This window comes from Nannobrachium achirus, assembly GCF_963921795.1.
Source record: "Nannobrachium achirus genome assembly, chromosome: 11".
Classification (NCBI taxonomy): Eukaryota; Metazoa; Chordata; class Actinopteri; order Myctophiformes; family Myctophidae; genus Nannobrachium; species Nannobrachium achirus.
This window is the reverse complement of record NC_137820.1, coordinates 12,109,143-12,124,426: the sequence shown is the minus strand read 5'-3', so window position 1 is coordinate 12,124,426 and position 15,284 is coordinate 12,109,143. Positions and strand designations below refer to the sequence as shown.

The 15,284-nt window shown below is 42.6% G+C and overlaps 1 protein-coding gene across 11 annotated transcripts in view; it reads right to left on the bottom strand.

The window, feature by feature from the left end:
* Nucleotide 1: 1 nt before the first annotated feature.
* Nucleotides 2-15,284, bottom strand: part of LOC308294753 (CCR4-NOT transcription complex subunit 1) — a 50,809-nt gene continuing 35,526 nt past the window's right edge. For all 11 annotated transcript variants that reach the window (XM_080737583.1, XM_080737580.1, XM_080737578.1 and 8 more), the window contains 13 exons: nt 14,942-15,050; nt 14,291-14,460; nt 13,198-13,429; nt 11,525-11,773; nt 9,592-9,755; nt 8,882-8,999; nt 8,256-8,357; nt 7,348-7,521; nt 6,425-6,574; nt 4,207-4,387; nt 3,382-3,514; nt 1,875-2,009; nt 2-979 (listed from right to left, as the gene is read on the bottom strand). In XM_080737583.1, the coding sequence (XP_080593709.1) occupies nt 901-979; nt 1,875-2,009; nt 3,382-3,514; nt 4,207-4,387; nt 6,425-6,574; nt 7,348-7,521; nt 8,256-8,357; nt 8,882-8,999; nt 9,592-9,755; nt 11,525-11,773; nt 13,198-13,429; nt 14,291-14,460; nt 14,942-15,050 (1,996 nt within the window). In that variant the 3' untranslated portion in view covers nt 2-900. The remainder of the gene's footprint in view (nt 980-1,874; nt 2,010-3,381; nt 3,515-4,206; nt 4,388-6,424; nt 6,575-7,347; nt 7,522-8,255; nt 8,358-8,881; nt 9,000-9,591; nt 9,756-11,524; nt 11,774-13,197; nt 13,430-14,290; nt 14,461-14,941; nt 15,051-15,284) is intronic.

The window sequence follows — 15,284 nt, the reverse complement described above, 5'->3', positions numbered from 1 at the left end:
ATGTATGCATACTGCAGTAAGTAGCAAGAACTAAAGGCAACTACAAAGGACTACAAAATACAACACACGGACCAATACATTTACAAAACATTCAAAATCCTTACAAAATGGGCTGTATTGGTCCTCCTTTTTTGTTGTTCTGCAATTTGGATCTTTGTACAAACTTTGAACATACAACTTCACCATCTTAACTTTTTCCACAAATTTTACAAGTGCCCGGGAGAGAGGCCTTCTGAGAGGCAGTTTCAAACGGGTGCAACTGTCTCTGACAACCACGCACGCACACACCGCACCCCCCCATACACACAAGGAGTGGATCATTCCCCCGCTTTCTTCCCACTTGGAGAAGGGGAAAAAAATAACAAAAACAAAGTAGCAGGCAGATTTATTCTTATCCTATACCATTCAGCTTCTGAATGCACAAAAACAAAAAAGTCTGAGGAAAAAAAAATAGATCTTGTGAGGGAGGGAGGCAAACAAGGGACTTTGGTAGTGAGTGAAAATATGTTTGCATGTATCTTTACATGTCAATGTTACATTTTTATGGAACACATTCTTTCCACTTATCTAGTCTAGCTCTCCCCCTCCCTTTTTTCCCAATATTTACAGCAAAGCATCAAAAAATTATATTAAACAGCAAGTCCAAAACCCTCTCTCTTCGTCTCTGTATTCAGCCCCAAGGGGGGAAAAAAACAAAACAAATCAAACTCTTAGATCCATGAGCAGTAGTCCTTGTATCCACATTTAGAATGAGTGTCGTTGCCAGTTTGTCCAGTGCCAGCAGTTAAGAGGGTTGGGATGGGGGGGGGTGTCAGTCAGGGAGCGGTGTGTGGGGTGGGTCGGGCCCCCAGCATCTCTCCCATAGAGGCCACACGCTACGCTAGCTGCCTGGTGCCCAGACTAGCTGGCACCAGTACCTTCCATCACCTGCTGGGCCTGCTTCTGGCCCATGCAGCACTGGGCTACCGACTGGAACAGCCTGAGAGGAGAGAGAGAGGCAGAACACGCGTACGTTCCATTACTGCACTTCAAACACAGCCTCTGCATGCTCTGCAAAGCCCGACACAATAAGATCAATGAGAGCACATGCCTCCCACACATTTTGTATTGACCCATTAAGACGTTCTACACATGTCTTCTAAATCCAAACAGTTTTCTGAAAAAACAATTCTAGGGTCCTAGAAGTATATGCATCTGACCACAGACCTGCGTCTCAAAATATCTTTGTTCCAGGGATCCGGAGAAAGAAAGATTTGAGCTTCAAATATTTGCTTTTAAAATATATATTCAAAGTAGGGATGGTCCGATCAGGTTTTTTGGAACCGAGCACCGATCACAAAAGTTTGATCACCCGATACCAATCAATCACCGATCCGATCAAGTTATTATTTATACGTTCTAAATGTTAATGTTTTAATTTTAATTCATTCATTCACTCACTCATGAATTCATTTATATATTTGCCTTTAGTTATTTACCAGCATTACTATGTATTTATTATCATAGCAGTAACTAATTATTCCTTCAGCACTGTGGAAATCAATACCCCAAAATGGCCTCAAGTGGGCATACTGAACGGCTGGTTGATCGGATGCACCGATCTGATCGGATCGGTGAATTTACCTTTTGATCTAAACCACCGATTATCGCCGATCACGCTTTGATCGGCCCGATCCGATCCATTGCCGATTGATCCGTAACATCCCTAATTCAAAGATTTGCACATATTTTCATGAATTTTCAAAAATAGCATATCTACCAGCTCACATTAACACTTGAAGTGACAGATGCGTTCCAGGTCTTTAAGTTAAAAGGAATTGAGTGTTGGGTGCTGAAGCATGAATGAAAGAACCGGGAAAAAGTGCAGAACCTACTTTTCAATCTCAGGGGCACAGTGCACAAAGTCATGGCTCCAGAATTTGAAGGCAGGATTCTTGATCAACTCAATGAAGGTGATGAGGAGTCCCCATGGGTGTGGCCTATTCACTATCAGCCTCTCCAACAGAACCCTGGAGAGATGGAGAGAGACACACACACACACACACACACACAATGACCATTAGGGCATTCACGAATAGTGATTTTTGGTATTCGAATTATTCTACCTCAAATTATTCGAATAGTCGAATATTCGACAGGACTGGCCAAACTGTCAAATATTAAGTAAGCAAGAGGCGAACATTGTGAAAATAGCCGATCTACATGCTCACAACGCCTCGCAGCGCGAGGCGTTGTGAGCATGTAGATCTGCTATTTTCACAATATTTATCTGCGGAACAGAGTCACATTAAATGTAACACCTACAATTCCAAGTGCTTGTCACGGTGGGGGTTGCCAGTTCAAATATGTTTATTTTGGGGGTCAGGCCCTAAAAAGGTTTGAGAACCCCTGGTATAGAGCATTATCAAATTCATCCACCAGGGGCATTGACAATTCATTCTTATGACTTCCTATCTAGCCAAGCTTTATAAACAATATATTTTTTAAAGAGAAAACAATAAAATAAGCGAATATTGGACTTCGGTGAACAACATCGAATAGTGACTTTGATATTCGAATGTTCAAATATTCGAATATTTGGTGAATGCCCTAATGACCATGACTAAGCCGTCTGGGAAATAGAGTCCCCAGTTGGCATCCCAGCCTCGGCTGGACATTTAACCGCTAACTGCTCCCCACAAGTACTCATCATAACCATCTAAACAGCCATCAGCTGGCTGAAGTTTAAACTTAATTTCCCTTGTGAGACTACAAAGATCTTGCTTTCCTAGAGGGAGGCTTTAGTTTACCATCGACAATGGGTACTGTTGCTGTGCATCATGTACCAAACATTAAACGTTTTTATGTTTACAGGATAAAAACAGTTCAATTGCCAATTAGGGCTGTCACAATTATTACATAATTGTCTAATCGCAATAATTTCACACAATCGCGGTTATTTTTCATAATCGTCATAATCGTTTCCATGTTGAAAAATGTTCATATATATTTTTTTAAAGTAAAAAAATAGTGGAAATAGCCGATCTACAAGCTTGTAGATCGGCTATATCAATGTTCTTTTTTAAGTATAAAGTTGTCAAATATGTCAGTAATTTCTTTGTATATTTAGGTCATGTGTCATATCTACCATGTGCAACATCAAAGCCTAAAAGCCAAACAGAAATGTAATTGTCAACGCCAAAAACACGATTAAATCGTTAATCGCAATTAATTGAGAGAAAATCTGTCGTCATGTAAAATGTCATAATCGTGACAGCCCTATTGCCAATAGTTTAATCCAATGCAGACACAATTTGCAATTACACAGTCATATCATATACACTTACTGTACATGACCAGTGTGTTGGTCAAAGCAATGTGTTACTGAATTAAACCTCTTACCTGGTTATCTGCTCCTGAATAGCTTCCGTGTTTGCCTCAGCAAACAGGTAAAGCATGGTGCAGCTGAAGTAGTGGGTGTGGCTGTTGGGGTAGCGAAGCTGATTGGCTATTGCATTCAAGAACAGGTAACGCCCTGGAGAAACATAAAGCAAGCCAACCAATCAGAATCTTTTTATTTGGTTACATTCAGGGTTCCCACACATTTTTACCAATTAATTCCCAAAACTTTTCCAGAATATTTAACCCGATTTCCAGGACTATATAACAATAATTCAGCTCAATAACAGGTCGCTTACTCCTATGCACAATGCCTTAAGACAAGTAGTGTATGCCAGTGGTTCTCAACCTTTTCAGGCCATGACCCCCGAAATAATCATGTTTTAACTGGGGACCCCGGCACCCTGACGAGCACTAAGAGTAGAGGAATTTTGTATAACACGGTTTCATTGTGAAAATAGCCGATCTAAATGCTCACAACGCCTCGCGTTGCGAGGCGTTGTGAGCATGTAGATCTGCTATTTTCACTATTTCGGACTCTAATATTTGACAATTTGGCCGATGTTTAATTTGTCATTTCAGAGGTATTAACAAAATCAATAACAAAAGACAATGCATAGCTATTTTTTCCAGGACCTTCCAGACCAGGACCCTTGATCAATTCCAAAACTTTTCCAGTACTAAAAATATTTTTCTAATTTCAAAATATTTCCAGGAATTTCATGACCGTGGGAGCCCTGAATGCTCTTACCCTCCGTGTCCAGGTCCACAGCCAGGTTCTGGACAACACTGATCTAAACTAAGCATCCATCAGTGAGATGCTCTTACCCTCCGTGTCCAGGTCCACAGCCAGGTTCTGGAAGATGTCCATGTGAGCAGAGTGGGTGATGGTGCTCATGGAGGGGGTGCTGCCCTTGTTGTGGATGTGAGCGATGGCCTGCGTCCCCACGTACAGCACCAGAGCGTTGATCAGCTGGATGTTGTAACGGTTCCCTGGGTCCTGTGAAACCTGCCATGGCACAACAAACCAGTCAATCTTCCTGCAGGAAGATGTGTGCGATAGGGCATTCACAAATAGTGATTTTCAGTATTTGAATTATTCGACCTCAATGTATCCGAATAGTCGAATATTCGACAGGACTGGCCAAACAGTCAAATATTAAGTACAAGAGGCGAACATTGTGAAAATAGCCGATCTACATGCTCACAACGCCTCGCAATAGATCGGCTATTTTCACAATATTTATCTGCGGAACAGAGTCACACTAAATGCAATACCGACAATTCCAAGTGCTTGTCAAGGTGGGGGTCCCCAGTTCAAATATGTTTATTTTGGGGGTCACAGCCTAAAAAGGTTTGAGAACCCCTGGTATAGAGCATTAACAAATTCATCCACCAGGGGCATTGACAACTCATTCTTATGACTTCCTATCTATACAAGCTTTATAAACTATATATTTTCTAAAGAGAAAAATAAGCGAATATTCGACTTCGGTGAACAACGTCGAATAGTGACTTTGATATTCGAATATTTGGTGAAAGCCCTAGTGTGCGATTTGATACTAATTGGTTATACATGATGCTCTTTATTGACATTTATTTAGGCTTTCCCAGTTTTATTTAATTTAGTCCCTCACTGTGGATGACATGCACTCATGTCCTTGGCTAAATTAGAGTGAAAGTTCCTGCCGTTGTCGCCTTCTGGAGAAGATGTGTGAACTACACTAAAGATGGCTGATCATCTAGTGTCCAATCCTGCTTCAAATACCGGTAACTTTGACGGTGTCAAACACCTCCAACCAGTGCAGATATACCAATTATATTGTACCAGTAAGACTCCCTAATCGGGAGATAAGCGACACAAACTTTAGAAGGCAATAGTAGCCAATCAGGAGGGAATAAGGGAAATGTTAGAAGGCAATAGTAGCCAATCAGGAGGGAATATGGGAAATGGGACAGATCCATGTTGATGACATGACTTTAGAGATACTGTGTACCGCTTTGTGTGATTTTAGGCCAAAATCTGTAGGAGCAGTGTCCAAAAATATGTTTTGCAAAAATCTGCCTGATGGTGTCGCTAGAAGAGGGCCATGTGAGAAATCAGGGGTGGAGGTTGTGGTTTGCCATCCAAGGAGTCTGTGTGCAAAGTTTGGCATCGAGAGGGCCAACGGTGCCAGAGTAGGGGCAAAAGTGTGACGTGGCAGCCAGCCAGCCAGCCAGCTGGTGGGGCTTTTCATAGTAACTTGCGACCTGACGGTCGCAATAAACAAACTCTACCATTCAGATTGGTTAAAATAACATATTTCGTCATTAAAATAAGTCCTGAATTGTCACTTAAAATCTCAACTACGTCAGCAGAACACGTTTCTACTGGCTAATGGCTATCTGGAGTGCTCTCCAAACTATCCAGAGTTCTCCATTTCATTCATTAATTTAGTGAATGAATGAAATGAAAGTGAATTTTTATTTACCATTTGAGAACATATGCCATTGTTTTGAGGAACATGTGTTTCGAGCATTTAGCAACTGGTACAACTCTAGAGGCTAGACCAGGGTTCCCTAATAATTAGTTTTCCCCAAGGGCCGAATTATGTCTAGGGTACCAAGCCGAGGGCCACAACATTGCAGGGGGCGACGGCGGCGTTCCTGCTACTCCAGCGACAGTTCAGATATCGTTGTTGTCGGGTGAAAATCTTGTATGTCCAAAACCGTTTGTTTTGAATTTATAATTTTTAAAATGATTTAAACTAGTGAAAACAGCCGATCTACAAGCACACAACTGTAGATCTGCTGTTTTCACTACTTTTGTGCGACGGCCTTGTATGATTTGCGAAAGAACGTACAAATTTGGAGATAAGAGATTTCCACCCGACAACGGTGATATACTAGTGTTGTTGCTGCTCTTATACCACCATTATTACTGGGGTTGGTGTGGGCCAGACAGTAGCCCCCCGCGGGCCGCCTATTGGGGAACCCTGGGCTAGACTATCCGCAAACCTATCCGCACCCACCTTTGGCTATGTCATTAATGTTGCCATTCCCATACCTGCAGGTTGCTGCGCAGCTCTGAGAGGAAGGTGACGGGTGAGCGCGTCTTCAGATAGGAGTCCAGATCCTTCTTGAACTGGGAGGGCATGACTCCAGTGAAGTTGGTGAGGATACGGGGAGCGATGTTGATCTCACTCAGCATGTCCACCTGAAGCACAGGAAAACATCACATCAGACCCAAATGTCATACTGACCGTTTCAATAGCATTAACTTTGTGTGTGCGTATATACACTTCCTTTTTACAAATGTACCGTACCATAAATATTGCCTAGTATGCGATGATATTAACGATAGCTGCTACAGTATAAAGGATTTTGATCATTACAACTAACAATATCAACTGTAGTAAGCACAACAACGTTTGTGTGCATGTTGACAGTGATGGTGGGTCAGGGCCAAGGTATGGAAGTGGGAAGAAAGCGGATATCTTGAGGCCGGGGTGTTTTGTCCCAAGTGATATAGAGCAGTGGTTCTCAACCTGTGGGTCGGGACCCCCAGAGGGGTCCCTACATTATTTTGGGGGGTTCCCAGAAGTTTAGCTAAATGTTAACATTGTTTTCTCACTCAAAAGTAAACCAAGATACAGTATAAGTGTATACAGGGTATCTGAACATTTATAAAGTGACAATTTAAGGACTTTAAAGACCTTTTTAGTACGTCTGGTCAAACATTGGTCAAATTGTCAAATATTAGAGGCAGAAATTGTGAAAATAGCAGATCTACATGCTCACAACGCCTCGTGTTGCAAGGCGTTGTGAGCATGTAGATCGGCTATTTCCACAATGGAATAGATGGGGTCAAACTAAATGTAATGTCATGTCCCCAGTTCAAATATGAATATTTTGGAGGTCACGGCCAGAAATGGTTGAGAACCACTGATATAGAGGACAGTTTATGCCTTTTGGTGTGCATTGGTCTACCTTCAGGTTGGGCGTGAAGGGGTCGGGCAGCCTCATGTTGCGTGGGAAGGCACTGAGGATGAGGTTTCGGAGCTGGATGCAGTTGGGCGGGATGACATCACAGAAACCATAATGGTAGTCACACAGGAACTCTGGGAAGTCGTGCAGCAGCACCAGGAGGACTCGCAGGGTGCCCTGTGGAGTGGAAGCAACGTGGGTTCAATGGGTCGATCTCACAACATGCCGTGAAGAGCTTTGAGCTTGTAGCTCGGCTCTTGTCCTCAAGTGAAATAAAACCTTTTTTTGTTGCTGTAAAACAAGGTTCCCCAATTAGTTTTCCCCAAGGGCCGAATTATGTCTAGGGTACCAAGCCGAGGGCAACAACATTGCGGGGGGCGACGGTGGTGTTCCCGCTACTCCAGCGACAGTTCAGATATCGTCGTTGTCGGGTGAAAATCTTGTATGTCCAAAACCGTTCGTTTTGCATTTGTCATTTTAAAAATGATTTAAACTAGTGAAAACAGCCGATCTACAAGCACACAACGCCTCGCGGGTGCGATGCGTTGTGTGCTTGTAGATCTGCTGTTTTCACTACTTTTGTGCGATGGCCTTGTATGATTTGCAAAAGAACGTACACATTTGGAGATACAAGCTTTCCACCCGACAAAGACGATATACTAGTGTTGTTGCTGCTCTTATACCACCATTATTACTGGGGTTGGTGTGGGCCAGACAGTACCCCCCCGGGCCGCCTATTGGGGAACCCTGCTGTATAACGATGAGGGTCTATACATTTAATAGCATTATTGTATTTCACTACTAGAGGACAGAAGATCCCAATTTTCTGCTTTTTGAATTTACAAGGATATTCATATATTACATAAATAATTACACCAGTAAATAGATTAAAAGGGGGAGAAGTGGAATACCTTGTAGAGGATTTGCATAGGTTTGTTGAGTTCTACATTCCTTAGGAAGGGTGCCAGGTACTTAAAGAGATCGATGAGCAGCTGAGCGTACATGGGCCAACCCTGGAAGAGAGAAACATCACTATGGAATTGGAGCATTTCACCAATTTCAAACTGCCGTCATTATTATATGCACACATTTTGGCATATTCAAATACATTCCGACAAAGTGAAAATGGCTCATATTTCTTGTAGAACAGATATTTAATTGCCATGCGATGACGCAAAGTATATAGGGCTTAAGTGGTCGAATTACAGAGAAACAGCAATGTTATTCCAATTCTAATATTAACAAAATACCAAAAGTAAACACCTGATTATCTATTTGTATGTATGACAATGTATGGAGGTGCAAGAAAAACGCAAAATATCCACAGACAGCTACATTTGTCCTTGAGTGCTTTGCCAAGTACATTAAAAAACTGATTCTGACGAAGACCATTTGGGTTCAAATACTTTACTACACTAAATACTTTGGAAGCATCAAGAACAGTGTGCAGATCTTTTTTTCTTTTAGGCATTTTATCCTGCACCCTTTTAGATTCCTGTTGGGACCAGCGTGTACATGGATGGTGCACCGTGCGTACCTTCTGCTGTGGTGTGTGCGCCAGCATCCTGGCAATGAAGATGCGGTGGGAGATGAGCTCCAGCCAAGCATAGACGAAGCCAGGTGCTTTAGTGGGCCGCAGGATGTGGAAGGTGTTACTGCAAAGGAGAGGAGATGCAGTCAAAATGGATTCAACAAGGACAAACTCTCTGAAACCTTGTCAGAGAGTTCCCATTAAACAGATGATGTTTTAGGTTCAGAAATAAATAATGTCTTAACTATTGAAAAATAGCAGATATACAAGCTCTGTGAGCTAGTCTTTGAATATCTTTTAAAAGCAAACATTTGTAACTCAAATATTTGCTTCTGGGGGGGTCCCTGGAGCAACATATTTTGAGATGGGGGTCCGCGGCCAAATAAATGTAAATTTGGGGGTCCTTGACATGAATAAGTTTGAGGACCACTGATTTAGAAGAAGGATTTAGAAGTAATGCATAGAATCGGGTCAAAAATATTCAAAGACTTGCACGAATGTTTTTCAAAAATGGCAGATCAACAAGCTCGCAGCGCACTGTGAGCTTGTATATCTGCTATTCTTTAACAGTTAAAGCATAGAATAATGGTTAAAGTGGTTCAAATCTCAAAGTGACACAGATTTGCGTTCATGCATAGAATTAATGCTTTAACTACAGAGCAACAGAGCATCTGTAAATACAGTGTCAGACTATGTGGGTTGTTCAGTTCTCCTACCAGAAAGCAGTGAGTGTCTGGAAGTTGATGGTCTCCAGGACGTGTTCGGGCGCGTTGAGCTCCAACAGTAGCATGATGAAGATGCGGTGGTACGGCAGCTGCTGGAACTCTGTCTGACGCACGTCATGGTCCTGAATCAACACCCCTACTACAATACCCAGCACCTGTAAACACACACACAACCACCATGCACATGAGGGGAAATGCAGTACATAGCCAAAAGCAAGACTGCTTCATATCATCTTTGTTATAATGGCCTTTACTGCATGTCACTCCCCATCTCCCTCCCCCATTTCCTGTCTACCTACTGTACTATCAATAAAAGGCAACCCCCCCAAAAAGAAATATATATGTCACGGTTTGTTAGAGAAACAGTACGGTCGAGAAACGGAGCACTCGTGGTGCGGCACGGGGCGGAACAAGCGGTCGCCACAACAACGTCCTCCAGGCGGAGCCGCTCGATTGTCCACGACATTGCAAGCGGCGCGAAGGCCAGCGGACCTTGGTCCTGCTCTTCGCCCCGAGTGGCCGCGAAGAGCGGGCCAGGGCCGCGCGGCCGGCGGAGCGCCGCGCGAGTTACGAAGCCGTGGTGAATGCAAACGTTATATTTATGCCCAGGCCGTAAGGCCTGGGCAAGCCCACGATAAACGCTCATAGTAAGCTAATGGCTAAGCTAATGGCTAAGCTAATGGCTAAACACCGCCGAGCTAGGCTAGTAAATAAAGAAAGAGAGTCGCAAACGAGTGACGTCAGCGCCTGCACTAGTGAATGGCTGTCGTCGCCATCTGGTGGTGATTAGTGTGTGGTGAACGACAAAACAAGCGCTCTTACAATGAACGTCCTGAGTTACCCAAACATACTGTAACATATATATATATATAAAAAGAGTTGTGTAGGGCTTGGGCTATATGGATTTTTAGTTATTATGGTAAAACATCTCTGTTTACCGAAGGTATGGTGGTATCCCCCCCCCCCCCCCCCCCCTCCAAAAAAAAGGTGTTTTTAATCAAATACAACATTTTAATAATTAAAAAAACAATAATCACCGATAATCATCCGATATGCAGGTATTATGGTTATTGCACCCAGCTCTAGCGTTGTGACACGTTGTGAGCTTGTAGAGCTGCTATTTTCCCTGAATGTTCTCTATAGAACGGGGATGAAAGTGTTTAACATTCCCCCCCCCCCCCCCCCCCATGAAGAGGTCAAAGAGAACCTAGAGAAGTTCCATAACAGACAAGTATTAAAAAAACCTATGTTATCCATATTACAACTCCTTCAAATGGTTGCGTTTTAAACATGGGTCCGATCTGGAGTTTTGACATTTGACATTCCTAGACCTGTTCTAGAATTGTATTGTTAGTTTACGCCAGTGTTGTTTTTGACAGCAAATTTTGATTTAGTTTTAGTCATAGTCATTTGAATAAAATGTCATTTAGTTTTAGTCATAATTTAGTCACCTGAAAAGTTTTAGTTTTAGTCTAATTTTAGTCGACTAAATATCATAAGATTTTATGGTGACTAAATCTACAGTTGATTTAGTCAACTAAAATGTATTTTGTCAGGCCTTGATGGCATCGTAATGACTGATTTTACACTTGGTTGCGTGCTGAAAATAGCCGATCTACAAGCTCACAACGCGTCGCAGCGCGACACGTTGCGAGCTTGTAGATCGGCTATTTTCAGCACGCAACACCTGAGAGCAACCAAACATAAAATTACTCTATTCTCCACTAGTCCCTCCCTAACGTTTTAGTCTAGTTTTAATTTTGTTGACGAAATTGTCAATATATTTAGTCTTAGTTTCAGTCATCACAGCTTAGTTTTTATTTTTATTTTTGTCAGTAAAAAAAAACGCAGGCGACAAACATTTTTCGTCATGGTTTTAGTCGACGAAATCAACACTGGTTTACGCATGTATGCATGGTTCTACCTTGTTGAGCAGGTTGATCTTGGTAACCGTGTTGGTGGCTTCTCCAGAGTGTTTCACCAGCAGGGCAATGAGCCTAACAAAGGCATCCAGGTTGTGGTAGCACTTGGCCCTGATGATCGCCGCACTGGCAGCTGGGTTGTGCTGCTGCTCGGCCTGTGCGCGGTAGCTGATCTCCACGCACATCTCTGTGCAAAGCCGGAAGAACCGTGTGATGAGGTCGTCCGTTTTCAGGATGCCTTGTTGATGCATCTGGGGACGGTGCGAGGAAGCACAGTTATTGTACTGTAAATAAAATGACACTTTGACATGTTCACTGAATGATGGTGGTCTGTGCTTGGAGAACAAGAATGTGAGAAGAATTGAAGGGGAACTTCTTATAGCCGGGGAGCCACAGGCCCAAAAGCTCAAAGAATAGGGTTTTACCTGTGACGTCATGACATACTTTTTATTTGTGTTTTTTCTATTCATTTGGTCATTAAGGTACACAGAATGAGAGGCCTGCTCTGTCGGAAATAGGGATGCCCCGATCAGGGTTTTTTTGCTCCCGATCCGATACCGATCAAATATTATTGCTTCCGATTCGATCCCGATCTTTCCCGATCCGAAAATAAGCTATATAAAAACTGGTAAAACATTGGCCATTTTTAAAGTTGAAACAAAATAAGTTAAGAACCAATTAACCAGTCTGCTTGAAAAGTATGCATCTGTAGCAGCTAGTTGACAGTGCAGAGAGACATAATTGCCTTCCTTTGATCCATTAACAAGGGGCCAATTACTACTTATTGGCATCAGCTGCCAGCTCTGTCTGTCTCATTTCTCCAAAAGCCCTTGAATATGATTGAAAATGATTAAGGATTACTGTGATTATGGTAAGCTTACATTTCATATCGCATTCACCTTACCTGTAACTTTCAGTACTCCCAGAAAATATTTTTTTGAAAAAAAAAAAAAAAAAAACTTTTTTTTTTTTTCGATATTTTTTTCCCGATCTCCGATCTTATAAAAACGGCCATATCGGCGGCCGATCCGATCACGTGATCGGGATCGGGCAACACTAGTCGGAAACATTGCGAAAAAAAGTTATGGCCATTTATATTCACTGTCCCATCGACTTCACTATACAGGAAAGAAACACACCAAAATAAATATGCTTTAAGTAGCATGTGAGGGGTCAAACTAGGGGTTCTTGATGATTCTGAATCCATTGCAAGCATTTGTTTTGCATGAAAAACATTCCTTGGGCTAGAAAACGGACCAAAATAACAGTGAAAAGTGATGACTCACTTTTCACAGGTTTGAGAGGCTGAAATCTAGCCCAAGGAATGTTTTTCATGCAAAACAAATGCTTGCAATGGATTCAGAATCATGAGAAAAACCCTAGTTTGACCCCTCACATGCTACTTAAACATATTTTTTTGTGTGTTTTTTCCAGTTTAGTGAAGTCAATGGGAAACCTTTTTTCGCAATGTTTCCGGCAGAGCAGGCCTCTCATTCTGTGTACCTCATTGACCAAATTAATAGGAAAAACAAAAATTTGGAGTATGTCATGACATCACAGGTCTTCTCTCATTTTGGCACAGTGGCTCCCCGTCCCCAGCTATTATGTTTATGGTAAATCCCATCGTTTACTGGCATGGACGATCGGATAGTAATGCAAGTTCGGGTGTTTGTACCTGTCCCACAAAGGCAGAGAAGGCCTTGGTGCTGTCCCTGCCCGCAGCGGCAGAGTGGTAGAGGTTGACCCACTCTCTCAGGAGGTACTCTGCTTTCTCCCTGAGGCCCGGAGGGTCGTCGTACTCCGACGCCTGGGAGATCCCGGAGTGCATCATGAAGTTGGGTCCACCGTGAGCGCGATCGATCATGGCCTCGTAGTTGGAGCGAACGACGTCCATCAGCTGTGGAAGACTGGGAGCAGAGAGGAGAGAGACGCATGGCAGGGGAAAAGACTATGATCAGACCAGAGAGCAAAGGAGTCTGCCCAATGTAATCGTGCAACAGTTGATATAAAAACTAGAAATAGAAGAAATACAAACAGGGATAGAAATACAAATCAGAAATAGCTGATCTGCCAGCTCACAAAGCATGGATTTCTTTAAACATCCATCTGACCCAACTGATCTCCCAACCTTAGTCTGGTCTGGGTAGTCTGTCAGTCAATTCAATTCAAAGGAGCTTTATTGGCATGAGAAAACATACATTTACATTGCCAAAGCAAGTGTCACAAATAAAATAAAAACAGTTGAAAATGGGGAACATGTATACATTGGGAGGGGGTACAGCATTGTGAAAACAGAGCCATGTCGCATTGTGACATTTTATATACAGTATATACAGGGTATAAAGCTTTTGGAACAAATAACAGCATTCTTTTTTTTTCTCAAAATGCATTTAAAGGTAGCAGCTCTGTTTCATACTGTGGGCCCTATTATGATCCAGGTCTTATGCCTTATGCCTTAACTTCTTTACCTTTTTTTTCACTATTTTGAAAAACATTTTTAAATACTTCAAATGCTGATCTACATCTGCACGTTGTGAACTTGCAGATCAGCTATTTGAAATATTTAAAAAACAAAAACAAAATAGTAAAAAAAAGGCAAAGAAGTTAAGGCATAAGGCATAAGACCTGGATCATAATAGGGCCCAAAATGTGCAGTAGGTCTAGATGTCAATCCATGGTTTATAGTCCTTAGGGTGGTTGTGTTTCTGGCCTTCTTTTGTCGCAACAGTCAGTTTGGGAACGTAGGGGCCTTTAGAGTCGTCTCTTACCCTTCTGGAGCATTGGCCCTGGAGTGAGCGCTGGTCCTCATCAGGGTCTCGATGGTGTGGAAGAGGTCAGCCTCGGTGATGTGGCTGACGCTGCGCTCGTCCACCAACAGCAGCTTCACCAACTGCATGGCAAACGCTACTGCCATGTAGTGTAACCCGTTCTCCATTGACTGGAAAAAGGATGGAGAACATGGCTTAGCCTACAGTTCAAATATATATCAGGTCACACAAGAGCTGGGACTTGAATCACTAATCTAGTACATACTGTACATATCAGGACACTTTTTGAGCCACTTGTTCTTTGGACAAGTATATTTCCCCATTTACTTGTCCGGCCACAAAAGTTACTTGTCCGGATAAAAAAAAAAACATTTTACAGTAATGTCTTTGAAATAGAATAAACAAGAAAAGGACTGCAAACGACCCCCCTTTCTCCCTCCATTCACCACTCCATAGTATCTCCAGTCCATAGTCTGCACAAAGCTGCTAGGAGCGTCACAGAAAAAGTGAAACCAAGAGCCACTTGTCCAACGGACAAGTACAATTTTAATGAGCTTGTCCGGGAGGATATATTTCTTGTCCCGGACAACAGGACAAGCCTTAATGTCAAGCCCTGCATATGAGTGTCAGGAGTGATGTCCCAGTGTGTACCTGTGCCAGGTGCAGGTCGTACTGCTGCATGTTGACCAGGTGGTTTCTGATCAGCAGCTCCACTGCTTCCACATTGTACTTGTACTCATCACGGCACTCGATCAGACACCTGGACACACACATGCAAACAGGTTAGACCATTCATCCATTCACTGTGCTATGCAAACTCATTGTTTTAGTCAAAAAACAAACCAAAAAAAAACCATTAAATGTTTTTCGTTTTGATTAGTTGATTCATAAAATTGTATATATATAAAAAACTAAATTATTACGGCCGGGCTACACCAAGCCGTTTTGCGCGCGTCAGTGCGTATGCGGGTCGTGCGCGTGTATGCACGTTTTG